General features: G+C 40.6%; 1 protein-coding gene across 6 annotated transcripts in view; it reads right to left on the bottom strand.

The window, feature by feature from the left end:
• Positions 1 to 26,300, bottom strand: part of LOC125380063 (huntingtin-interacting protein 1-like) — a 67,153-nt gene that overhangs the window by 12,100 nt on the left and 28,753 nt on the right. The window contains exons 11-29 of one of the 6 annotated variants that reach the window (XM_048396260.1): positions 23,992 to 24,071; positions 22,692 to 22,764; positions 21,811 to 21,903; positions 20,883 to 20,961; positions 19,493 to 19,581; positions 18,473 to 18,541; positions 16,247 to 16,384; positions 13,545 to 13,950; positions 12,759 to 12,848; positions 12,251 to 12,337; positions 11,303 to 11,476; positions 10,601 to 10,779; positions 9,855 to 9,944; positions 9,414 to 9,476; positions 8,420 to 8,520; positions 7,544 to 7,773; positions 6,287 to 6,348; positions 5,347 to 5,436; positions 4,164 to 4,199 (exon numbers count right to left, since the gene is read on the bottom strand). In XM_048396260.1, the coding sequence (XP_048252217.1) occupies positions 4,164 to 4,199; positions 5,347 to 5,436; positions 6,287 to 6,348; positions 7,544 to 7,773; positions 8,420 to 8,520; positions 9,414 to 9,476; positions 9,855 to 9,944; positions 10,601 to 10,779; positions 11,303 to 11,476; positions 12,251 to 12,337; positions 12,759 to 12,848; positions 13,545 to 13,950; positions 16,247 to 16,384; positions 18,473 to 18,541; positions 19,493 to 19,581; positions 20,883 to 20,961; positions 21,811 to 21,903; positions 22,692 to 22,764; positions 23,992 to 24,071 (2,229 nt within the window). Of the gene's footprint in view, positions 1 to 3,347; positions 4,200 to 5,346; positions 5,437 to 6,286; positions 6,349 to 7,543; positions 7,774 to 8,419; positions 8,521 to 9,413; positions 9,477 to 9,854; positions 9,945 to 10,600; positions 10,780 to 11,302; positions 11,477 to 12,250; positions 12,338 to 12,758; positions 12,849 to 13,544; positions 13,951 to 15,370; positions 15,416 to 16,246; positions 16,385 to 18,472; positions 18,542 to 19,492; positions 19,582 to 20,882; positions 20,962 to 21,810; positions 21,904 to 22,691; positions 22,765 to 23,991; positions 24,072 to 26,300 lie in introns of those variants that run through there. The other 5 variants (XM_048396261.1, XM_048396263.1, XM_048396259.1 and 2 more) reach the window with 5 other exon arrangements.

The following is a 26,300-nucleotide window of genomic DNA, read 5'->3' as shown; positions in this document are numbered from 1 at the left end:
TGTCTGAACTGTCAGGTGGATGCACATCAATCATATGGCAACTATTTCAAAATTAATACACTTAAGACCACATTTAAACATGCTTTTTCAAGCCAAACATGAATTCCTAACACTCATCTAAAAACAGGCACGGAAAAAAATTATAAAGGGATAGGAAAACCTTGCAAGGAATTCCACATCAATTAAATGCTGATGTAGTATGTGTAAAACTAATTTAATGTCTAAAAAAAAATGTTTCCTCAGAAAAGCTAGGAAATCTATGTCTTAAGTCGATGTAAAATCAAACATGGATTATTAGATCTGAAAGAGTCAGATTTCAGAGCAGAATTGTGAAAACAAAATGCTGTTATTTTGGTGTAAAAGTTGAAGAGTGTAAAATAAATATTTACAACAGTAATACAAGATTTCAAAGATATGTCATCCAATTTTGAGAAAAAGAAAGAAAAAAACATATGACAATAAAAATATTCTGTGCGTCTATTCTAAATGGCAGCAACTGGCATGTTGGCTGCATTGTGTAGCATGTATGTATATGGAACAAGACATTCCAAAACTGTTTAAACGGCAAGCAAAGAACTGATGTTAATTTGGACTAGATCAAGTCATATTTGGGCAAAAATATTTGAATAAACTGCTACTTTTTGTACTGTTTTTCTTAAATGTTTAGTACACGGCAATGATTTCACACCATTGCAGCACTGTTGTTGAGAGACAGATGCTTTTATTTGGACAGAGCATTGTCTTCGGAAACTACTCCATTAATTTGGTGGTAGGATGTCAAACTTGTATCTGTACAGAAATGGTTGGTCAAGTCAGAAGCTCTAGAAAGAACAATTTATATTAAGGTTTCATAATCTTCAAATCAATCTTTGCCCATAACTTTGATTCAGTTTTCATAGAGCGAGTGAAAAAGAACTAAACAATATAATTGTTAACATGGTTAGATTTGTCCTGTAAACACACATTGAGTTTGTCAGAAAGAAAATGATTTTGCAAATAAAACAACAATGGTTTCATGACACCTTAATCTGAGCACTTAAGGATGTTTATTCTCAAATTTGAGACAACACGAAACTGAAAATATGACCGATATATAACAAGTCAGAACCCAGTATCAGAAGGCGACATCTTTGCTAATTGAGTAACGTGACATAATCAATGTGTGTTTGTTTTAGTGGACAACATCATGTATGAGAGATATGTGTCTGACGAACATTCCTGACTTCAATGCGCAGATGGTAACATATCAGTTGGTAACAGAATGTTAGTGTGGTAACAACAGGAATGGCGGCGACGGCCGGATGCTTGAAGCATGCTATCGGTGACTAGTGACAAGAATCAACAAGGTTGAAGTATGAAACTGGACGATGTGGAGATGGTGACACCATCTCAAACAAACCCTCACATGCTTTCTGCATAGACTGTTCAGTGGAAACATGGCAGTAGCTGGTGTCTGCTGCTATGGTATTTGCCCCTAAACTTTAACATTGAGGCTGCAACAAGACTCCTTGACTTTCATGCTTAAATTTCAAATAGTGAATAATATTTCATAATGACAGCATTAAATATATTGCTCAAAAGAAGTTACAGAACATCCGATTCTGTCATATTACTATAGTTAATCTATCCTGACATAACTATAGTTATCAGAAATAATTAAGTGTTCTGTTACTTCTCTTGAGTAGTATAGATCAAAGAAAATCCTAAAATTGGGGGCAGGGGCGGGGGAGCTAACACATTTATGACTGATGCAGCAAGGGTGTGGACAGACCATGGCCTATCACTGGAATGAATCGGATATTCAGCATGAAGATCCTGGCTCATTTAAGGGATGCAACTCTGCATACAGTATTACAGCTTCTTTTTTTTAGACCACTGGGTCATCTGTGTCCCTTTATCTCAGAATAGCTGAACTGGGTATTGTGTCAGCAATATGGCTGATATTTACCCAAATTCTGGAACCCTAGAATCTACATAAGGACAGGACATTAGCAATTATTTGTTTTAGTTCTGATAATATTCAATAGAAATGTTCAGTATCAAAGCAAAACATGAATCAGTTGCCTTAGAGTTGGAGTACACAAGGGTTTTATTTCAAGAAGCCTTCCCTGAGTGGGGTTACTGGTATCTATGAGTTATCTGCAGTGTTAGGCCCCACACTTGTACATCATGGGCTGTATCTAGACTCACCAAAACTAGGTAGATGAAAGTGTTAGACTTAACTGAATACTATAGTCAAACTGGTAGTACATATTCAAAATTACAAAGGTGACCTAAGGCAAGAAAAGAGACCCAAAGAGTTCTACAGGGCATCCTGGCAATGTCCATCACCCTATCACCTCAATATTTCTTATAATCAGAGTCTTCAGTGTATAGCATACTTAGATACATATATTCTACGGAGAATATACACAATATATCTAAGTGAGTAGATGGAGTGAATGTTTTATGTCCAGTCAGCAATATTCCAGCCATGTCACAATGACCTGTAACTATCTAACCTGTGCCAGGCAAACCAGTGATTGATAGAATGTACTATGGTCCATACCATCAGGGTCACTGACACGGGTCACCAAGCCTGACCACCTAATGCAATGAAGTTGCCTTTCATGACAAGCATCGGTTGCTGGGGATCTATTCCCGCTGATTAGAAGTTTTGTCTGTTTGTTTTTTAACCCCATCTTCAGCAATAATCCCACAATATAACAGCAGCCTGTAAAAGCTGTGTCTACACCAGATAATCCAGTGACTGACATTAAGAACAAAGATCCACGCTGTAGTGGTACGATGACACACCATCAACTAAGTCCCTGAGTCAATGTGGTTGCCTCTTGAGACCAGCATAGGTTGCTGGGGCCGACTCTAACTGGAAATCCCCACCGGCTGGTTAGAATCAAAGACAAACCAGTGATTGACAGTATGAGCAATGACCCACACATACTTTCAGCCCGTTCCACAGTGGGGATCTTAGCACTTACGTAATCATAACTCCCATACTTTAACACAGATTTACAATCATCGTAGCACTGAGGTGATCGTAACTCCATACTTTGACATAGCCTTCTCATCATTGTAGCACTAAGGTGATTGTAACTCCCATACTTTAACATAGACTTACGATCATCAATCATCGTAGCACTAAGGTGATCGTAACTCCCATACTTTGACATAGACTTACGATCATCAATCATCGTAGCACTAAGGTGATCGTAACTCCATACTTTGACAGACTTACGATCATCGTAGCACTGAGGTGATCGTAACTCCCATACTTTGACATAGACTTATGATCATCAATCATCGTAGCACTAAGGTGATCGTAACTCCATACTTTGACATAGACTTACGATCATCGTAGCACTAAGGTGATCGTAACTCCCATACTTTAACATAGACTTACGATCATCGATCACCGTAGCACTAAGGTCACTTTGTGGAACGAGGTCCTGGTCCCTGAGCCTGATCTCCAGGTCCTCCTAGTAGTGAGTTCTTACAACATGCATGAGGTACAGGGGACCTATTTTAACCTGAAATCCCTACAGGGGAGTGTTCCATGTCTACAACATGACTACATACGCTAGGTGTTGCTACCGCTATGTACCACTGTCTGTGCAGAAAGCTGAGAGTGTATGGTGATGCACCACCAAACATAAGAACTATCAAGGTGACTACGTGTGAAGTATTTCCACTTCTGAATCCACACGTGCTGGCAGGAAATTCATCGTAACTGTGGTTTGTCTACATGCACAAGTGAAAATAGTGAACTTTCTTTGTGCAAAACATAACCATCATCATCATAACAATGACCGATATCATGCTATGTGAAGTGATTAATTGCAAATATCTTAAAATATAACATCCTCTGTCAAATATCATGGAAAAAATTATTCTGTAGAATATAAAAATCAGATTTTCATGATAAATCCTGACGATCCTGACTTAGTCCGCCTTGACACTAATGCCAACCTTGATGTTCAAGCCCATGTTTCATGACGCCAACCTGTTTAACATTCGGGAGTTGCAGCAAAATTAACATGTCATTTCCAACTTCTATATATTCCAAACTTCTTTTCATTTCATGTTCTACATATTTTCTGAATGGAAGTGACATGGAAATTTGTAGCCCCTAAAACAACAAAATGTCTTGAATTTAACAAACTTACGTTGACATCTTCCCCGAGTCCATTCTCCTCTCCTTCCTAATAGCATCATCAATGTTGGTGTCATTAATGATGTAACTTGGTGTTGCTATTATCCAATAAGGTCAAGAAAACCCAAACACTGCCCAATACTCAGTGATTTTAGATTTGCAGAGGAAACCAGTGAATGAGTGTGTTTGGTTTTACGCCGCTACTAGCAATATCCCAGCTACATCACGGCATGGACACCAGATAGGCTTTTCACACATTGTACCCATGCAGGGAATTGAACCCGGGCCTTCAGCGAACACTTTAACCACAGGGCTACACCACCGCCCAAACCAGTTTGTGAACAAGGTGTTAGTGAACAAAATCTGGCAACATTTGTATTATTTGATAGAGATTATGATGAAAAAATCACTAGTTTTAGTTGCAAATATTTCTGGAATCAAATATATGATATATATGAAAAAGTAATAATATAAACAACATTGAACTTTTCTGATTGATCTTGTGTTTCTGTACAGAAATGAACAACGTTTAATTTCTTGGAATTATTTTGATATAATACACAACCTTGACCCACTGTGCATGTACATAAATTATTACCGTATCCGCCATATTAAGCACTCTGCACCAATATGAACCCTAAGACCAACTTCTAAACCAATTTGCAAGTGCCCGCTACTAAGAGCCAACATTTATGACAGTAGGTATTTGCTCGTGTATAGTACAGATTTTTCAAAGAAAACATCAGTGTAGAAGGGGAATATAATTGCCTCGTCACTATAATCACAAAATTTTTAGTTTCATCGATGCTTGAACTAAGTTTGTTCACTACCAATCCATCTCCGACAACAAATTGAACTTGTAGTGTTTAGTTTTAATAAGTGCCTCCATTATCAATTTTCGAAGCAACATTGTGCTTATTATGGCGAATACGGTACATTAAATCCCATTTTCCAGCTATGAATGTACTGGTAATAATCGACTACAAAGTCTGAGTACAAGTGTGTTTGAACACAGTACATTAAATCCCATCTTCCAGCTATAGAGTAATAGTCAACTACACGGTCTGAGTACAAGTGTGTATGAACACAGTACATTAAATCCCATCTTCCAGCTATAGAGTAATAGTCGACTACACGGTCTGAGTACAAGTGTGTATGGTTCATGCAGCATGAGAGGTGCATGACGGGGTACCCACCTCTCCGGCCAGCTGGTAGTGCTGCTTCCTCAGATCCCCTAGCTTCCTCCGCTCCTGCTCCAGCATCGTCTCCAGCTCAATCACACGCACCTGGGAACAGGTGAGAATATAGGGTGAGACAGTGACAACATGTGACAAGAGTCATCAGGAGATGACATATCTCACCGGACTGGCGCAATTCGGAAAATGGAGTTTGGCTACTGATACCGTTGGATACCATCAGTTCAGAGAAGAAAAAAAATAATACAGTTCAGTATTTTTCCATATCCCCACGGTTTTGGAGTTCAGCTCCAGAAACAAGCACGATCCTCATAGTCAGTAAATTCCAACTTGTTGTCATGAAAACATGAAAAAATAAATTAGCAAACATCCCAAATCATCAAAAGGTACGAGGTAACGACTAGATTGATTTGTATAGCTTGTTTCACACAGAAATATACAACAGTTTCAAATTCTGCTCCAGAATGGAGCACTAGTCTCATTTTCAGTAAAGGTCCAACTTGTCTTCATGAAAAAATATCCCAAAATAAAAATATCCTAAATCATCTAAAGCCACTAGACTGACATTAACAACAAGTTTCAACAAGGAATATTCAGAAGTTTAGGAGTTCTTCTCTGGAAACGGAAAATAGATGCCTGATGGACGAACGGACATGCTGATTGCTATATGCCCTGTTTTTCAAACTGGGGAGATAATAATGGGTGAGAGAGAGAAAGTGTTAGATTTAATGCTGCTTTGATCAGTATTCCAGTTACATCGCGACGTGTCATGTGATAAGATTTGGTGAGATCATAGTGTGACACATGGCGAACTGACAAAACAGTGAGACATGGCGAGAAATGATGAGACAACAGTGAAACAGGGACACACTTCATTAACACACAAGACAGACCCAGGAGGCGACAAGCACTTTCTCCAACCATGGTCCATACCACTAACCTGAGTCTGCATCTCCATCCTCTTTGTGTCATGGAGAGACAGCTGGGTGAAGTCCATCAGATCTGGAACAGTCACAATAGTACCATCAAGTTTTCATTGCCTCCTTACAGTCAGTAGCAAATGCTTATGAGTGAGTTGGGTTTGACCCCCCTTTATACATTATCCAGGGGTGGCAATATCCAACTGATCAGCTGCTCATTTCAGACAGGTGGCTTACCAGTATGTCAGATAGCTAGAATTAGATATAAAACAACTTGTCCCTCAGGATCTTCACCGGTCTCGACTAATGGACTAGAGGCAGTGTTTCAGTTACAGCACTGTATTCCTGCTTAATGTGGGAAGAGAACCCGAAATGCTGTCTTAGGTCTAAGACGTTTACCACTTCGTTGAAATTCACAAGCATGAGTATGGTGCTTTACAAACCGAGAAACATAATCAGGGCAAACCAGGATTCAAACCCACAATCAAAGTTTCCTGGCACGCATAAGGGATGCAACTCTGCCCAGCAAATTGCAGTGTTTGTTTGTTTGTTGTTTAACGCCGCACTCAGCAATATTCCAACTATATGACGGCGGTCTGTAAAATAATCGAGTCTGGACCAGACAATCCAGTGATTGACATCATGAGCATCGATCCACACAATTTGGATCAATGACATGTATCAACCAAGTCAGCGAGCCTGACCACCCGATCCCGTTAGTTGCCATTTACGACAAGCATAGTTGCTTTTTACGGCAAGTATGGGTTGCTGAAGACCTATTCTACCCCGGAATCTTCACGGGTATCAAATTGCAGTGCCTTAGATGAGTGAGCCACCCCAGTCGCCAGCAAGTGCTTGAGACTGATCGTTTCAATGATTATTATAAGATGCTGATACATCATATAACAAGACAGATGGTTAGCATGGGTTAGTGTCCAAAAGCATAATATGTATTTACGTTTGTTATTTAACACCACACTCGGCAATATTCCAGCTTTATGATGGCAGCATGGAAATAATGGAGTCTGGACCAGACAATCCAGTTATTGACATCATGAGCATCGATCCAAGCAACTGGGAACCTGACCACCTGACCCCATTAGTCGCCTCTTACGACAAGCATAATCACCTTTTATGGCAAGCATGGTTTGCTGAAGATCCATTCTACCCCGGATCTTCACGGGTCCACAAACAATACAAACAATAACATAACCTTGTCATATTTGTTTTTACCCAACATACCGGAACACAGGAAAAATGGCAGAAATCTGACTCACTCTTATCCTCAACTATCTGTGAAGCAGTTTTGGCAGATGCTACAACATTTCCTGTGGCCTCGTTGACTTTCTTTGATGCCCGAGACAACTCGGACAACCCTTCACTCCCTCGATCAGCCTTGACCTTTGAGGCCACGGTAAGCTGTGCGGTGCTGGCTGCGATCTCCTGGGCACAGACCATCAGTTCCTCGAACTTGCCCTCGCCCTTCACCAACTTGTCTGCTGCCTCCCTGCAAACATCATCTACTCAGTGAACAATGAAATTACACAGCAGACACAGTAAAAACAGGCCCAGGATTTGTATGTGCTGAAAGCCACAAGGACAGGTATGGTACTAACAAACCAAGGATCATAATCAGTCTTAGATTCAAACCCAGGTCCGATTCAAACCCAGGTCCAGTTCAACCTGGCAGGGCAAAGGGACACAACTCTGCACCAAGCCATGTTTTTAAAGGAAAGCAACAAGTTATTATTGCAACAAGCAATGATCGGACCATATTAGTATGACTCACCTTCAAAAAACCTTTATATTCCTTCAACAAACCTCCATATATCTTCAAGAATCCTCCAAATGCATTCAACAACCCTTCATATTCCTTGAATAAACCCCCACATTCCTTCAAGAACCCTCCATATATCTTCAAGAATCCTCCAAATGCATTCAAGAACCCTCCATATTCGTTATTCCTTCAACAGACCTCCTAATTCCTTTAACAAATATCCATATTCCTTCAAGAACCTTCCATATTCCTTCAAACTTCCGAGCTTACTTGCACGGTTATCCTTCAACAAACCTCCACATTCCTTCAAGAGATCAAAGACTCAGGACAAGCACCTGTTTCTGTACGGCTTGTTTCAAAATACACCATTACTTACATGAGAGTGGAGGCACCAAAGCCCACAGCCTTGGCCGCAGATATTAACCCCTCTGTCCAGCGGTGATGCTTCTTGTAAAAATCTTTGGCTGTGGATGTCCCCTGGAACAGTCAGAATGACACATGGAGGTACTGTGGCAGCACTAATGAAAGAGTCATGGATTGCATAAAGTGTTGCAGGATACAGACGATGACCATTTTGGTAAAACCCACAAGCAGCTTCAGACAAAGTGAGGATCATAACTGGGTTGATTCAGATTTGAACTCAAGACCAGCGAACGCAGAGTGACAGCATTTCACTGAAATCATAGTGTGTCAGCTTCATATCGATTGAGTGAGTGAGTTGTGTTTAACACCGCCCTTAACAGCATTCCAGTTATATCAAAGCATGTCAGCTAAAGGTGGGAGGAAAGCTCGAAGCGATGCAGGTCTTAGACGTATACCACTTCGGTGAAACCCACGAGCACGGGTTTAGTGCTGACAAACCTAGAAACATATCGGAGCCAACCGGGATTCGAACCCAAATACATAGGTTTCTGGCATGCCCAAGGGACGCAACTCTGTACAACGAAAAGGACGCCTCAGACGTCTGGCCCACCCCTGCCCCCAGTTCATATCAAAGGAACACACAAAGTGATACAGGACAGCCAACAACAGCAAAGTTATACTTCAGATAAGCTCATAATTTGGTGGAACTGGGGTGTGAACTAACAACCAGTGGATTCTGGGCCCTCAGGTATGCCTTGAACTGTTTGCCAACATGTGGCCGGTAATAACAATAATATATTTCAGCCATCACAAAGGTGTGCCATATGTATCCTTGACATTAACGTTACTGAGGACATCAGCCCATGCTGGTCACATCAGAATCATTCTTCAAAGGTGTTCAACTGTCTTTCACACAGCTTTTCAAACACTGAATTCCCCATATTTCTCCTCACACCACAATGACTATGCAACGATAACAACTTCACCCTGCCCTGCTGATTACGCACCCTGCCCTGGAGTACAATCTGCTTCTGCACATCCCTGGATTTCTCTATTAGCACCTTGATGGCCTGTAAACACGAGAAAAGTTAATGTGAGTCAGAAAACAACAAAAACACATCAATATTTAGGCTACCTGTTTCATAAACATAAACCAGAGGATACTGGAATACTAACACATGAGAGAGAAAAGACTTTATATAATGCCACTCCAGGCCCATCCATGTTATAGAAATATCAACCTGAAACTGGATTTATTGTGACAATAATCATATGACCTGTCTGTCTGTTAATCTACATTTGGCTATCAAACGGCAATCATGTGGTGATGGAACTGGAATTAAAGCAGGCCATCACATATATGCTCCATTGGCATAAAACCAGTCAATGAATCATCAACGAAACAGTTTCATGGCACTAAATAGTCAGAGTGGTCTCCCCTTACTGACCTTCATGAGAGCTGTGCAGGCGTCCAGGATTCTCTCATTCACCTCCAGCTCTATACCCGTATTGTCCTCCCTCGTCTTCTGCAGCATCTCCTGTGAAACAAAACCAGTGCTGGTTCAGCACACATCTCCAAACTCTACTTCAACAACATGATGGCATTTTGCTGGACCAGACAATCCAGTGATTGATACTGGGAGAAGTGATCCACATCTTCATGTTGTGTCTGTTGTTTAATGCTGTTCTCAGCAATATTTCAGCTCTATGAATAACAGAGTCTGGACCAGACAATCCAGTGATTCATATTATGAGTAACATCCCACATCGTTGGGGGTACAATGCCATACAATCAACCAATTCACTGAGTCCAACCACTTGATCCAATTTCATCCAAGCAAAAGTTGCTGGGGAGCAAATTCAAACCCCTGAATCCGGGTAATCAAGCAATGAGACCCGTGTCATACACTGTACCTATGAGGTGAGGTGAAATTGGGTTTAACGTCGCGTCCAAGATTGTGTGTTTGTGTGGCTGCTTGTACTACCATGCCGCAGTTTAACATGAATACCCCACTCAGACACAGTGCCGAGCGCCAGACAGGGTAACCTGTACCTATGAAGGGCACTGAACAAAGACATGCTGAGCAAGCACTTTAACAACTGGGCTACTCTACAGCCCCAAGGAGATAAAACTCCTCCTTGAAGGTTCTTCCCAGGTTCTACCCAGTTTATGTCCTCTGTAAGTGCGACTAACCTCTATCTTCTTGGCTGCCTCTTCAATGGCTTTGGTTGTTGAGGACATCTCCTTGTCGACAAGGTCCCCGATCTCCTCAGCTTTCACGTCCTCCATCTTGGGGACCAGGTCCTCTGCCAGCTTCATCACGTATTGCACTTTCTGGATGCAGTCATCCACCTCAGATGTTGTGTTGCCACCTACAAGAAAAGGGCATCACAACTTTATGGAACAAGTTATTGTAAGCGATTCTTATTTCACTTTCAGCAATATTCAGCAACATTCAAATGGCATGTAAATAATAACAATAATAATCCAGCGATATCAAATGACCTGTTATCAGCACTGTCCAACAAGTTAAAAGGCATACCACAATAAACCAGAACTATAAATTGAATAATATATACAACACCTTTGCTGTCAACATCTGCAGGCATTGCTCAACAACACACTTTTCCATATATTTGAAAACAGTTCTACTAACAAGCATTGGCATGATTCTTAACAGATATATTAATGATAAGTATTGTAATGTAGCACATGGTACACATATCTCCTCCAATCTCATTATCAACATTTTTGGGAAGGTGGGTCCAATCTAAAAATTGGAAAAAGGAAAGAAAACGTCCGGCTAAGAAAGCAATATTCAGTGTTGGCTGCAGGTGTCCACTCTGCACTGTACATCTGAGACAAGGTACCAGTCAGCAGGTACCCACAGCCTACCTTTGCCAACAGCATCCAGGAGTGACACCCCGGAACTCCCCGTGTCTCGACAAGCATTGGCCAGTTCCTCCCCTGGCTCTATCTGTGCGGAGTGGGACGTAGCGAACCCATGCACGATACAGTCACTCATTCGATGTGAAAACATGCTGATTGTCCCAATCAATATATCTAAATCTGAAACACAGACAGGTAAAGTTTCACACTAAGAAGAACTACAACACAATCTCAAAATCAGCCATTTCTACATACATGTATTGGACAAATAAGGCTAAGAAAAATAGTCTTAGTTTTTAGGCACTGCTGTATCATAACAATAAAAAAACATCGAAACTCTTCAACCCTGAGTATAAGACGACCCCCCTTGAAAGCCCCCTAGGTACGAAAAACTTGCCTTATACACAGCGATATACAGATTTGGATTCTTACTAGTTTGTACAACCCCAAAACAACAAAAAACGCCCGCCCGCAAGATATTGTCAAAAGCCATTGCCTGAGAACCAATTCTTTTATTTCTTTACGCCTCATAGTGCGAGTTTGGTTTAATGCCACTTTGAACAGTATTCCAGTCATATCATGGCGTGTCAGCTTGATGTGGGAAGAAAGTCTAAAGTGATGCAGGTCTAAGATGTTTACCACTTTGGTGAAACCCACAGGTATGGTGCTGACAAATCTGGAAACAATCAGGGTAAACTGGTAATAGGATTGTGGCGAGCCCAAGGGGCGCAACTCTGCACACCAAGTTGCTGTGACGTAGACGACATGGGCCATGATTAACTATATGAAAGAATTGGGTGATCTTAACTTCTTTTTAGTAGTATATATATTTTGTGAGTTTATATTTGAGGATACTAACTGTAGTCCTATCTTACAAGGTGCTGTACAAGGCGTCCTACAAGGTATAATTTCAGGTGTTACTTCCAAGGCTGTGATGACTGATGGACACCTCACCTTTCTTTTCCCCAGTGTATGCACCATGACTCTGTCGTAGCTTCGTCAGACTCTCCAACACAGGCTCTGCTCTCATCAGTAAGTATTCTGAAAAAAGGAGTGTCATATGTCAAACTGGAGCACTAAACCAAGAAATTGATGCCATGCACACCTTTCATTACATATCAAATCAAACTGTTTTTACATTTTTAAGCAGAAACTGTAAGTTCTTAATTTCAGAGAATACAATGATTCTGTATCACATTCTTATCACTGTATAATCAATCCACAATTCATAGTCATCCATAAAGTCAAAATTGAAACCAAAATAATTCTTCCCCTTATTAAATGACTACTTGTGTGTCCCTTATCCAGGATAACCAGTGGTTGACATCATGAGCCCCACTATCAGGGAATGGTGACACACAATCAGCTAATCACACATTACTACCAACAGAATCCCATTTCGGTCCATTCTCCCAAGCTTGTACTGCCCTATATAACCCGCTCCTTGGGTGTATGAGCCTACCTGCTGTACATGTGACGGTTGTGTGTGTCGGGTTCTCATTCTGCTCCAGAGCATCCTGTATTATAGCCTTTCCTTCGGACACGCCTCTCTCTGCAATACAAACACATCTTAGCCCTCCTCACTGAACAGGAACACTTCTGTCAGAACATACAAACATTATCAGTGTACCGAAGGAACTGAGTCACAAAGTATGTGTGACAGTTGATGTTACTCTTAAGATTGAAACACCCATATCCAAAATTCCATTGATGTCTCACCTTAATGATGAAGTCCAAGCCTGTTGCAAAAAGTGAACTTAGCGCTAAGGTCATCTTAACTTGAACAGGCTTACAATAGTCTTAGCTTAGTGCTAAGGTTAACTTAATTCCCATACTTGATCAGGCTTACAACAGTCGTAGCTCTAAAAATATGCCTTATGGAACAAGGCCCAGGGTAATCATAGCCAGTGTTCAAATTAAGCATGAATGTCAAGGGGCTCTTGTCAAACCCTAATGCTACCAAGTTAAACATTTAGGGGTTTCAAAAACCATTGGAGCAAACCTCAACGACATGGGAGTTCATGTTATGTTATGCCACAATCATCCATGTTTCAGCTGTATCACAGTGCCATGTAAACTCATCAATTTAACCACCAAGTCAAGTCAAACCTTCCCCATCACCAAGTACCACAAACATACACCTGACACCTTACCTAACAGTTTCTTGTGCAGGTAATCAATTTGACCACCAAGTCAAGTCAAACCTTCCCCATCACCAAGTACCACAAACATACACCTGACACCTTACCTAACAGTTTCTTGTGCAGGTCATCAATTTGACCACCAAGGCGACTTTCACTGTCCTGCTTGTCTGTCTTCAGCTGATCCAGTTGTTTCTGAAGCTCATCCAGCTTCTCGGTCAGAGATTCCTCTTTCGAGGCCTTCTCAGCCAGAGTTTGGTCCAACTGCCCCTGCAGTTGTGACACCTGCTCACTCAGTCTCTTCTCACTCTCCTCCCTCTCCTTCTGTGTGGTGGACAAGGATGCCTGCAGCGAGGACAGCTGACCGCACAGCTCCTGCTCTCGCTGGTCGCCCCCTTGCTGCACTTCAGACAGGCGGGATTCAAGGGAGGCAACTGATGTTTGACTTTCCTCTAACTGAGATTCTAGAGTAGATTTGCTGTCCTCTAAATTTTTTACTTTACAGTCAAGGTCCTAAAATGGAAAAAAAATAAGATAAAAAAAGTTCCATGACGTTTATACTTCATGTGACCTTTGGGTAACTGTTTCAGTTAATGGAACCACTATCACATGACAATACCACCATAAATGCATTCTGAAGTGTAGGGACACTCTAGGCTTTGATACAATGGAGACTATCCCAAATGCATTTTTCGTTTGTTTGTTGTTTACAGCCACACACTCAGCAATATTCCAGCCATATGGCGGCCTGTAAATAATCAAGTCCAGACCAGACAACTCAGTGATTGATATCACGAGCATCCATCCAAGCAATTGGTCTGACCACCCGATCCCATTAGTCGTGTACTTCCAACAAGCATAGTCGCCTCTTACGACAAGCGTGGGTTGATGAAGACCTATTCTAAGCCCAAAGGCCCAAGATACTTATTTAATTATGCCATAATGATCTCAACTGTGCGCTTTGCGCTCTAATACAAACAACTTCAATTATTTTTATTATTACTTTGTATTTTATTTTCATACATACTTTGTGAGGTGCACATGGATTGCTGGGAGATAATAATCAAGATTTAACCTTGCTGTTTGGTTACTTCCTGAGTGAGGCTGGCAGAGGAAGTGAAGGGGTGGTGATTGTATCACATTAAACAATATGTTCATAATTACAAAAGCATCCTTTCAAGATGCTCAATGTTCAAGTCCATCAAAATCATTTATTCATTCTGAGTTTGTAGCAAGAAATCCTAAGTAAACAACTAACATTTCATTCGTCGTTGGTAAGTATCATCTTCAGTGAAACCTAATTAATGACGACAGTGCCATTCCTCGTGAAATCATCTGGTTTACCAAATATCCAGATTATCAAACCAAGGGTGGTAAGGAAAGTTGCTTATATATATAAGACGTTCCCAAATCATCTGGACTAGGAGGTTTCTAAAGGGTTGGGTTTTACTTTTTTTTGTTGTATAACGCTGCACTCAGCAATATTCCAGCTATATGACGCCGGTCTGAAAAGAATCGAGTCCGGACCAGACTGTCCAGTGATTGACATCATGAGAATCGATCCACACAACTGGGATACGATGACATGCATCAACCAAGTCAGCGAGCCTGACCACTTGATCCCAATGCTTGAGACTTATTCTAACCAGGAATCCACAGGGTTCAGACTAACAAGCTTTCAATGTAAAGGTAGTCTTCCTTTGCTACATGTTCCCTATCTTACTACCAACAATGTACATGTACAAAATATCAAATAACATATTGGTAAGATCTGTACACGTCAACAGTATGATCTTGACAAGCATACATATTCTCGTGGATATAGAAGCAGGGGTGGGTACAATGGGAATATTCAGGATACAAAAGCTGGATTGATAACAAATAGATATATGTACAGTACCATACCACTGATTCAACAGCAAGCTAGCATTACCTTGCTCTTCTGCCATCCTTCATAGAACTCATCCAAGCCGGCAGCCTGCCAATACATTAACCGACACCATCGTTATATTCAGACGAGCTGTGGAGACCTTATATGGCCACACAGGACATGCTGTTAGTACATGCTGACCATACATACCACAATGCTTGGTAGAGTTATCTCCCCTTAACACATGCTTGTTGACGAGAGTTGTCTCCCCTATGACGACTTGCAAGCAGACATGCTTATATGACAGTATGAAATCTTACCTTCTGGTGATAGAGTCCTTCATCTTTTAAGGGAGCTATTGTTCTAACCAGAAGTGGGCCTTAATAGTAGATCATGAAATTGGAAATTTATCATATATTTTGGTTGCTTCGGGGCAGAGCCTATTCAATAGCATAACAAACTATCGGTACGCAGTCTGCGACTGCTGACAATAGTCTAAAGCCCTCATCTCGTAAAACTGTTCGTTATAGTAAGCTGAGAAAGTAATATATAATAATAATAATAAAATCTACTGAAAATGATGTTAAGAGACATGTTAGGGCTTATAGACTCAATTGATTTTGGCACAGCTTGCTGTATAGATGGTACGTTATTGACCCCATCAAAGAGAGTGAAAAGTATTTTGAAAAATAGACCATTGTGGGCATATTCATTTAAAGAATTTGGTCGAAATCAACAAAGAACGTCCATGTCTCTGCAGTATTTTCCGTATTTGAAGCCGACTGATCCAAAAACTTACCTTTAATAACCTGCATTACTGTCACCTTCAATACTGGACTGCGAAACAGTAAAAAAAACACCCACACAAAGCACAAGACAAGAGCAGCATGCACATGTTCAAGCCAGGATCTGCTGTTGCCCAGTGACCTTGACCCTCACCTCTTTCTGCTGCTCCAGAACAGAACATTTACCAGTGACCTCAGCCAGCTGACCTGTGACCTCATCGGCACTTTTCTGCAGGTTATTGTGGATGACCTGCTTCTCGTCCTCAAGGCGCTGGAGGTCCATCTTTGCCTCCTGACATAACATCAACACAGGGCATGCACATCACAATAGGCAGGTCATGCAGAGAAGGTTAGAGCTGACCTAGACAGCTGTCAGTCCTCATTCTGTCCTATGAGGTAACACATCCCACTGATCACAGCAGGGTTTCAGGTTGGTTTGCCATCACGGAAAGTCTACTTGTTTAGGGACCAGTCATATATTTTGGGGTGGGTGGGTCAGAAAGAATCAGGGGCGTGTCACCCCAAAACAGGCCTGTCCCTTGGGCACGGTCATGAAAAAAATATACACATACTTGGAAAGAGCCATGAAAAAATGGACATCATAAAATAAAATATAATGTGCTTTTGCAATTTGTCTTTCCAGGGGGGATCATGCAAAAAAATGTCCAAAGACATGGGGAGGGTCATCCAAAAATATGATAAGCATTAATTATTTTCAGTACATCAGTGCATCAAAACCTCTGATGAAATTTATGCTCTGTTTTAATTCAATCTGTCCCCAAACGATCAAACGTATCAACGACAATTTGTAAATTGTAAATTGAAATGATTTTCGAATACATAGCAGTGAAATGAATAAGATAATAAGAATGTAGACTGACAGATGTTGGCATAGGAATTGTTAATTTTTTAAAACAAACTAATCTAACAGTCATCAGTAAAGTACTGGTACAGACTGAAAAACACCCAAACTATTTCTAAATTTGTCAAGTTATAAATACATGTAACTGATGAAACTTTGCACTTAGTGAATCCAGTGCTGAGAGTCGAAATCATCATTTATGGCTCAAACCAATATGATCCTTCTTAATTACCTCATAGGCATTAATATACATATTAGCCGTATATATATATATATATATATATATATATATATATATATATATATATATACTAAAAAAAGTTAAGGCCCTCTCGATTCTTTCATATTACTAGTTAAGCTGCCATGACACACTAACTGTAGTAATACGAAAGAATAGGGTGGTCCTTTTTTGAGAAGTGTGTATCATGTTTTACTTCTACCGTCCTACTTTACAGTGACTAAATGGCCTGATCTATCAAAGAAAACATCCACTATGACTAAGTGTAAGTGACAACACCCAACTAGACAACATGAGAGACAGAGAAAATAGTCACATACTCAATCTGTGCCATCTCTCACACAATGATGTGAGAATCATAACAAAACACAGCAATTATTTTCAGGGTGATCAAACATAGTCATCTGTGTCCAAACTGTTAGGTGACCAAGGAGGTTGTGAGACAATTGGACATTGTGACCTGAATTCTCTCCAGAACACTAAGCCATGCACAATCAAGAAGAACAGTTTGAAAGAAGTAACAGCTTGACACAGGTGCAGCCAGTGCAAAATAAACAATGCAACCTTTTAAGTGTACATAATGAAACAAAATAGAGCTCTGTAATAAATTATCTGGAGTGAATGAGTGAGGTTGTTGTCTTAAATCTTTCAGCCATAGTGCAGTGCCCTGGAGAATGGGCTTCCCACATTTGAGGAATAGAACCCACACCTTTGGTGTTACAAGCCAGCACTTTCACCATGTGGCTACCCACTGCCCCTTAACAGATCAAGGATTATTATCCATAACAATCATTGACCATAGCTTATCAAAACGATCTACTTGTTTCCTTATTACATGAAGATTACCAATCCCAACAGAGTGAGTGAGTTGGGTCCAGTGCCCCATTAAAAGTATTTTGGTCATATCACAGCTTGTGGGAATAAAGTCCAAAATGATGCATGTCTTGTTTAACACTCTGGTGAAACCCACGAGCATAGGAATAGTGTTGACAAACCAAGAAACATACGCCAAATCTGGAATCCAAACCCACAATCACAGGGTTCTGGCACACCTGAGGGAGGCAACTCTGCACAGCGAATTGCAGCGCCTTATTTGACTGGGCCACCTGTGCCCCTGCATGAGGTTATGGAAACCGTTTCTGTCCAGATAGCCCCAAGTTACAATCTGGCCTGATGTCAACTTCTTCAACAAGGTCCTCTAGTTTCATGAGCTCAGGCTTCGATTACCATCACTCATTTATATAAACAAGTAAGGAGACAGTGCGGAGATCATCCCTCACCTTAATGACTTGCTCCTTCTCGTCAGCTGCTTTCTTCTCCGTAGCAAGTTGTTTGGTAACATCAGCATGCTGGAAGGATTAAATGTTAGATCGTCCTATAGGCTACCAGTTGTACATTGATGGTGGTACACCAGACTAGGCTATCAATAACTGCAAGCTAAATATGACTTATGAAGGATACTATCACATGTTGAATCACTGCAAGGACAATTTACTTATTCAGAAGTTTATACCCACCTCAATGACAAATGACAGACTTTCAAAATGGTGTTTCAAGTGAAGACTCAGAACCATAAAAAAAACCCTACATACTCACATGACCTACACCCACATCCCCTAAACTGATCTATCTCCCCACTCACATCCCCCTACACTTCCATCTCCCCACTCACATTCCCCTACACTTCCATCTCCCCACTCACATTCTCCCACACTCACATCCCTATACTCACATTCTCCAACACTCACATTACCCACACTCACATTCCTATACCCACATTCCCCTACACTTACATCTCCCCACTCACATCACCCACACTCACATGCCTGATACACAAATTCCCCTTCACTTCCATCTCCTCACTCACATTCTCCAACACTTACATCCCTATACTCACATTCTCCCACACTCACATTCCCCACACTCACATTCCTATACTCACATTCCCCTACACTTACATCTTCCCACTCACATTCCCCTACACTACAACTACCAACTCACATCCCTATACTCACATTCCTGATACCCACATTGCCCTACACTCACATCCCTACACTCACATCCCTATACCCACATTCCCCTACACTCACATCCCTATACTCACATTGCCCTACACTCACATCCCTATACTCACATTCCTGATACCCACATTCCCCTACACTCACATCCCTGTACTCACATTGCCCTGTACCCACATTCCCCTACACTCACATTGCCCTACACTCACATCCCTATACTCACATTCCTGATACCCACATTCCCCTACACTCACATCTTCCGACTCACATCCCTATACTCACATTCCTAAGAAGCTGCACATGCTCCTCCCTCAGTTTCCCATAGATGTCCTTCATCTTCTGGAATTTCTCTTGGTTGGCCTTTGCTTGTTCTGCATCGTCAAGCATCAATCACAGATCAACATCCATAAAACTAGCCTTGTCGATCCTCCCAAGCAACCACTACATTCCCACAAAAAACATGGACCCATCATCCATCCTGCTACTTAGTTTAGGAACTCATGCTGTTTACGATTTTGTAGTCATGTGTTTTGCTTGTCACCGCAGTCAGCAAATACTTCCTCCACCAGTGTGGTATGATAACATGCAACCAAGCAACAGAGCATGACGTGGGAGGAAAGTCTCAATTGGTTTGGTTTGGTTTGTTGTTTAACACCACACTCAGTAATATTTCAGCTATATGACGGCGGTCTGTTGGTTGGTTTGTTGTTTAATGCCACACTCAGTAATATTCAAGCTATATGACGGTGGTCTGTTGGTTGGTTTGTTGTTTAATGCCACACTCAGCAATATTCCAGCTATATGACGGTGGTCTGTTGGTTGGTTTGTTGTTTAATGCCACACTCAGCAATATTCCAGCTATATGACGGTGGTCTGTTGGTTGGTTTGTTGTTTAATGCCACACTCAGCAATATTCCAGCTATATGACGGTGGTCTGTTGGTTGGTTTGTTGTTTAATGCCACACTCAGCAATATTCCAGCTATATGACGGCAGTCTGTAAATAATCGAGTCTGGACCAGACAATCCAGTGATTGATATCATGAGCATCGATCTACAGAATTGGGATTAATGACATGCATCAACAAGGTGAGCGAGCCTGACCACCCGATCCCGTTAGTCGCCTCTTGCAGATAAGCATGGGCGCCTTTTACAGCAAGCATGGTTTGCTGAAGACCTATTCTACCCCGGATCTTCATGGGTCGAAAGTCTCAATTGAAACCCAAAAGCATGGGTGTGGTGCTGACAAACCGAGAAACACAATCAGGGTGATTCTGGGATTCCAACCCAGCAGATAACAAGGATGACAAGGATGACCAAGTGCACTAAGGTACAGTGTCCGAAACAACTGCCTGTCTGCCCGTGGCTGGTAACCTTTCTGTCAGGCTGCATGAAATGTACCTCCACCTGTCCGACAGTCTGGCAGATCATTTTAAGACTACTTTTGCATTCAGTTTATCATAAGTCCTCGTACATTTTCAAGTAATTGTTTGCATTACTTCAGCTGAATCAAGATGTGATTTGTCTCTTATTTTTCATGATTTTTCAATACTCACAACGTCTGAATGCAGGCAGGAACTTTGAAGATGGGCAGGCGACATCTATGGATCAACTGTCCGACTGTCTTGTTGGGTTTTAAAATAATTTCAGATACTGCTAAGGAAGCATACTCACTCTCGGCTTCAGGCAGTTTCGCCAGGGCATCTAGACTGGCCTGGGCTTCATCCCTTTCCTTCTTCATCATCTCACTGTCCTGGAAAAAACATGACACCACTATAACCTGGACAGGAAAACACATGACACCACTATAACCTGGACAGGAAAACACATGACACCACTATAACCTGGTCAGGAAAACACATGACACCACTATAACCTGGACAGGAAAACACATGACACCACTATAACCTGGACAGGAAAACACATGACACCACTATAACCTGGTCAGGAAAACATATGACACCACTATAACCTGGACAGGAAAACACATGACACCACTATAACCTGGACAGGAAAACACATGACACCACTATAACCTGGACAGGAAAACACATGACACCACTATAACCTGGACAGGAAAACACATGACACCACTATAACCTGGTCAGGAAAACACATGACACCACTATAACCTGGACAGGAAAACACAAATATAATTTGTTCAAAATAAAATGTATCCAAAAAGTAAATATTTGCTGGACATACAAGATGTCCTGAAATATCCTGCCTCAGAATATTACATGGAGGGTTCCAAATTCAGCCATCTTAAAATAAGCACTGGGTGCTGGGTACCTCATCTGTCCAAGGGGCCTTCATCTTGAACTTGAACTGTATTTCAGTTTTATCACAGCTTGTCAAGGACAAAACCCCAGAATGGTGCAAGTAGTAGACATTTAGTACTTTAGTAAAATAGACAAGCACTGGTGTGGCACTGACAAACCATGGACCATGATCAGGGATCATCAGAGATTCAAACCCTCAGTAATCAGATCCTGGTCAGCCAAAGGGATGCAACTCTGCACATCAAGTTGCAATGCCTCAGATGACTGAACCATCATTACCCTACATCAGTTTGCTTCTTGCAGATTGTAAGATCTTCTACCTTTAATGCTTTGTCAGCCGATAACCTGAGTTCTGATAACAGCTTCTCCATCTTGCTGATTTCATCCTTTAAAGACTGGATGATTCTTCCATCCTGGAAGAGACAGAATTATATCACAACATTCCTGGAAGATTTATAACGAGTACTGCATAGGCACATACTTTTCAAAGTTCATGACAAGAAGTTCAAACACTTTACACTATGTATTCTATACTTCAAGACAAAGTAGGTCTGCTTACTTAGGGTGGTGGTTGGGATGTCATTGTTTGTCAACAACAGGAATACTAGCCTGACAGAGTATTAGTACTGATATTTTGTCTCAAAAGCATCTTGATACATCAATATATTGTATTAATAATACAATTAATTATTCTAATGTATATTGATAAAAATTAAATATGAAGACCTGAAATTAATCAATTTAATGCTAAATGTGCAACGGGCTGATCCATAAGATGTTTAAAATATAATTTCTGCATTCTCTTGTCCATCTTAACAATGGTAATCTTAATAAATGGAAACGTTTCTCTGGCAGTGAATTAATAATTTAGTATCAATATTCATAAATTTGTATCGATTCATCAACATGATGAATATATCAATACATCGATATCGTGATGTATGATGTTATATTAGATTGCTACGTGATAAATCGCAAAGAACAATGAAGAACGAAGCGTGGTTTACTGTTCATCTAGTACAGATTAAGATAATGTCTGTCTTGCTGAGACAGCTACGTATAGAAATTCACAGATAAGCAAGACACACGTTTAATCTTGATTGTAGAAAATCCTGATCTGCCTCTTGAACATGAGACATTATTGATCACACATTGATATTTCCATCAATCAAGTGACAGCCAGAGGCTGTAGGAACTATACCTCTGTCTTGAGTCGATGCAGCTCTTGCTTCAGGAACTCAATCTCTCTGTGCAGTCGTTCTATCAGCAGGTCACTGCAGGACAAATATTCAACAATAATATAAGGCAGACACAATTTTATGAATAACAACTTCTTTAATACTGTAAAATGTGACGTTTCGGTATAGATCCTGATACCGTTCTCAAGCAGGGAAATTGGTATCAGGATCTATACCGAAACGTCGCTTTTCACAGTATTAAAGAAGTTGTTATCCATAAAATTGTATCTACCTTGTCACCCGTCAACTTCTAAGTAATGCCTATCAAACAAGTCAACAATATTATATCAAATGGATATTTCAAACTGATCCTTCGCCTTCATTTTCACAGTTTGCTCATATTATTACTTCTTTTAATATCATCTCTCGCGAAAGACATGTTTATGTCAAACAATTTGAGATATGCTAGCCAAAAACCTCTAAAATCTCTATTTGTTTCAAACATTTTTTGCCACATATCCATATTTGAGTGTTGATTCAAATAAAGAAAACTATTAGTCCCTTGACTGACATTAGTCTTGATAAGTATCTCTTAGATAAGCTAACTTCAGTGGAGAAAACTTGTCCCCAATGCACACACTATGAACTAAGTAAAATATCATGGATCAAGGGCCATAACCCTGAAAAAAAGATTTACAGGACTTTTTTCCAAACACAGTCTTGACAAGTATCTCTGAAAGCATGCAAACTTCCATTCAAGTAACTTCAGTAGTTTCTGAGAAAACTTGTCCCCATTTCACACAGTATGCACGCAATAATTGAAGAGCGCAATAGCAAGGGAACACTGTCTCCAACTAGAAAAGAATTCTTATGGTCCAGTAAAATCAGCTTTTACTAGTTCATATACTAAGACTAACACCTACTGAAAATGCAAAATATAAAAGTTTACAAGTACCGTATTTGCGCCCAGGGAGCTCTCAAAATTAGAAATAGGGGGCTCTTATTAGAAGACTATTTTGGTGAAAGATTGTAAATTTCATGGTTTATGCTGACAGCCTGAAATGTTTCTATACGACTGATATATTTTTCCAGAATTTAATTACCCATACTAAAGGGTGCATAACACACGAGTGCGTATTATACGTGAATAAATAAGTCTTGTGTACATTGATCAATCGAAAGGGGTGCTAATTGAGATTGTTCACTAGCCAATATATTAGAAAATATCGCCGTTGGCGCTTATGAGAGCAGGGCGCTTATTACGTTGAATATGGTAACTAAAAACATGTCACACACTGTAATACATCATATCATGTAACTCACCGTTCATCTGGTTCAGGTGGTCGTCCGTTGAAATTGAATGCGCCCATCTCCTGTCCAAAAGTTTTGTCAAATCTGTCATTCTGAGGCAGGAAAACAAGAACATGCCACACTGTCAGCAGAGGCTCAAGCAGACGGTTAGAGCAGACGCAGGAAAGGGAGGTCAAGGTCAGAGGTCAAGGTGATAAGGGCAATTTCCAGGTGAGAAAGATATCAAACAGCAAATTCAGAAAACTATTCTGCTTATGTAACTTTCAGGTGTTTAACTGTAACAAACAATCCTATAAAACAGGATTTGAATCAAGGGAGACACCTACTAATACTCTTTGGATTTAACATTTTCTGATCTTATTAAGTCAAAACCATGAATCAAATTATCCCAAATCCTTGCTTAGAAAGGATACTTTATATGTTGTATATTCAGGATAAAAAAATAATAATCACAATTTCAATCACAGTGATCAAAATATTGGTTGGAGGTCAAGGCATCCTTGTAATAATCCTATTGTAAACTAGAGAAAATGATTAAGGGGCCCTTAGATCAAAACATTTGAGGCATATGCCCTTTAATTTGTACCACTGTATCTGGGGTTGGTCAGGGCCACTAGTCGGAAACCACTGAAACCTTTCAAAAGTTGTGGCTAGTTCCTGATGTCCCGAATGTGTTTGCTGTTTCGTCCTATCCCCCTGTGTATATGTGGGGTTGTTAGTGATGAAGGTTTCTACAACTAGGCCGAATAATTCCAGTCAAGGCATGCACAGATCAATGTTCAGCTCAGGATTTCAGCTGGTAGTAAGGCGGTATGCCATACATCCTCTATTTTCCAGGGAATTATATCTCAATTCTAATATGATAGATACGCCGGACCCACTCACCATTCAGCTTCATTTTGAGTCTGGTTCTAATGAAATGATGCTAAATATAGCCAACCCATGAAATTTCAGAAGTAAAACAAGTTGTGATATCACCTGTGCTCAACTCAATCATACTGAGTGAGTTTGTTTTAACACTGCTTTGAACAGTATTCCAGTAAGATCACAGTGTGTCAGTTTAATGTGGGAGGAAACCCCGCAATGATGCAGGTCTCAGACATTTACCACTTTGGTAAAACCCACGAGCCTAGAAACATAATTGGGGCGAATTGGGATTTAAAGCCACAATCATAGGTTTCTGGCGCGCCCAAGGGATGCAATTCTGCACAGCGAATTGCAGCACCTTAGACGACTGGGCAACTTGTGCCCCCAAACTCAATCAGTCTCGAATACAACTGGGAATGCCTTGTTGCATATTTAGTCCTCGCGTCTTCATACACATTAAAAAGGAAATCCATCAAGACATCATTTATAACAGTCTACTGATTTGGCAAAATACATCAAAGGCTCACTGGTATGACTCTGCAATTTTGAATGTAGATCTATGCCAACATAAAATTGCAAGTGACTTCATCCCATTTGATTGGCTCAACAAGCAATTGTTATTGCATGTGTGTTTCCACAAACCGAAGAAAAAGGGCCATGCTTCATTAACAGACTACTGTTTCCCAAATGGTTGATAAGAGAAGGACAGGGCTTGTTTTGCATTATTGTGCTTAACACTGAGACTTCATATTGTGAGCAAGAGAGCAAGAGAAATTCTGTGTAATAGGTGTGAGTGAGTGAGTGTGGTTTTACATCGCTTTTAGCAAAATGCCAGCAATATCACGACGGGGGACACCAGAAATGGGCTTCACACATGGAACCCATGTCGGGAAATCGAACCTGGGTTTTCAGAATGATGAGCAAACACTTTAACCACTAGGCTACCCGATCGCCCCTGTGTAAAAGGAGAGACGATGGCATCACTGACAAGAAGCTGTGGTGGCAATGGGTCCACAATATCTATCAATAGAATGGAGAAATGACACTGGATAAATGAGGATGGATACTATAGAGTCTAGCAACAACAGGCATTGTGCTTCGGAAGATCAGTAGCGACTGTTATTTGAACTGAGATTTCTACAGATAGTTTTCATGAACATGTTAATAAAATCACAAACAATTAGAGTTAAACATGGCGAAATGTGTCAATCAATCATTAGTGTAACTGTTAAATTAATACTTCTGTTAGTCTTGTTAAAAAGAGAACAGCTCTTCCTTTATGCATAGATGTCAGTAGCAGGTATGACATGCAGACTTGTCAGCACATTCCAACTACAGCTACTTGGTAAATAAAGACCTACTTCTTATCTTCTGTCTAGACACAACTACTAAAACTACAATCACATACAGATCAAATCAAGCATCCTAAAATCCTAACATGGTAACTCTTCTAT

The sequence above is a fragment of the Haliotis rufescens genome, unplaced genomic scaffold (genome assembly GCF_023055435.1).
Source record: "Haliotis rufescens isolate VD_foot unplaced genomic scaffold, xgHalRufe1.0.p SCAF_15, whole genome shotgun sequence".
NCBI classification, from domain to species: domain Eukaryota; kingdom Metazoa; phylum Mollusca; class Gastropoda; order Lepetellida; family Haliotidae; genus Haliotis; species Haliotis rufescens.
This window is presented reverse-complemented; position numbering and strand designations above follow the sequence as displayed.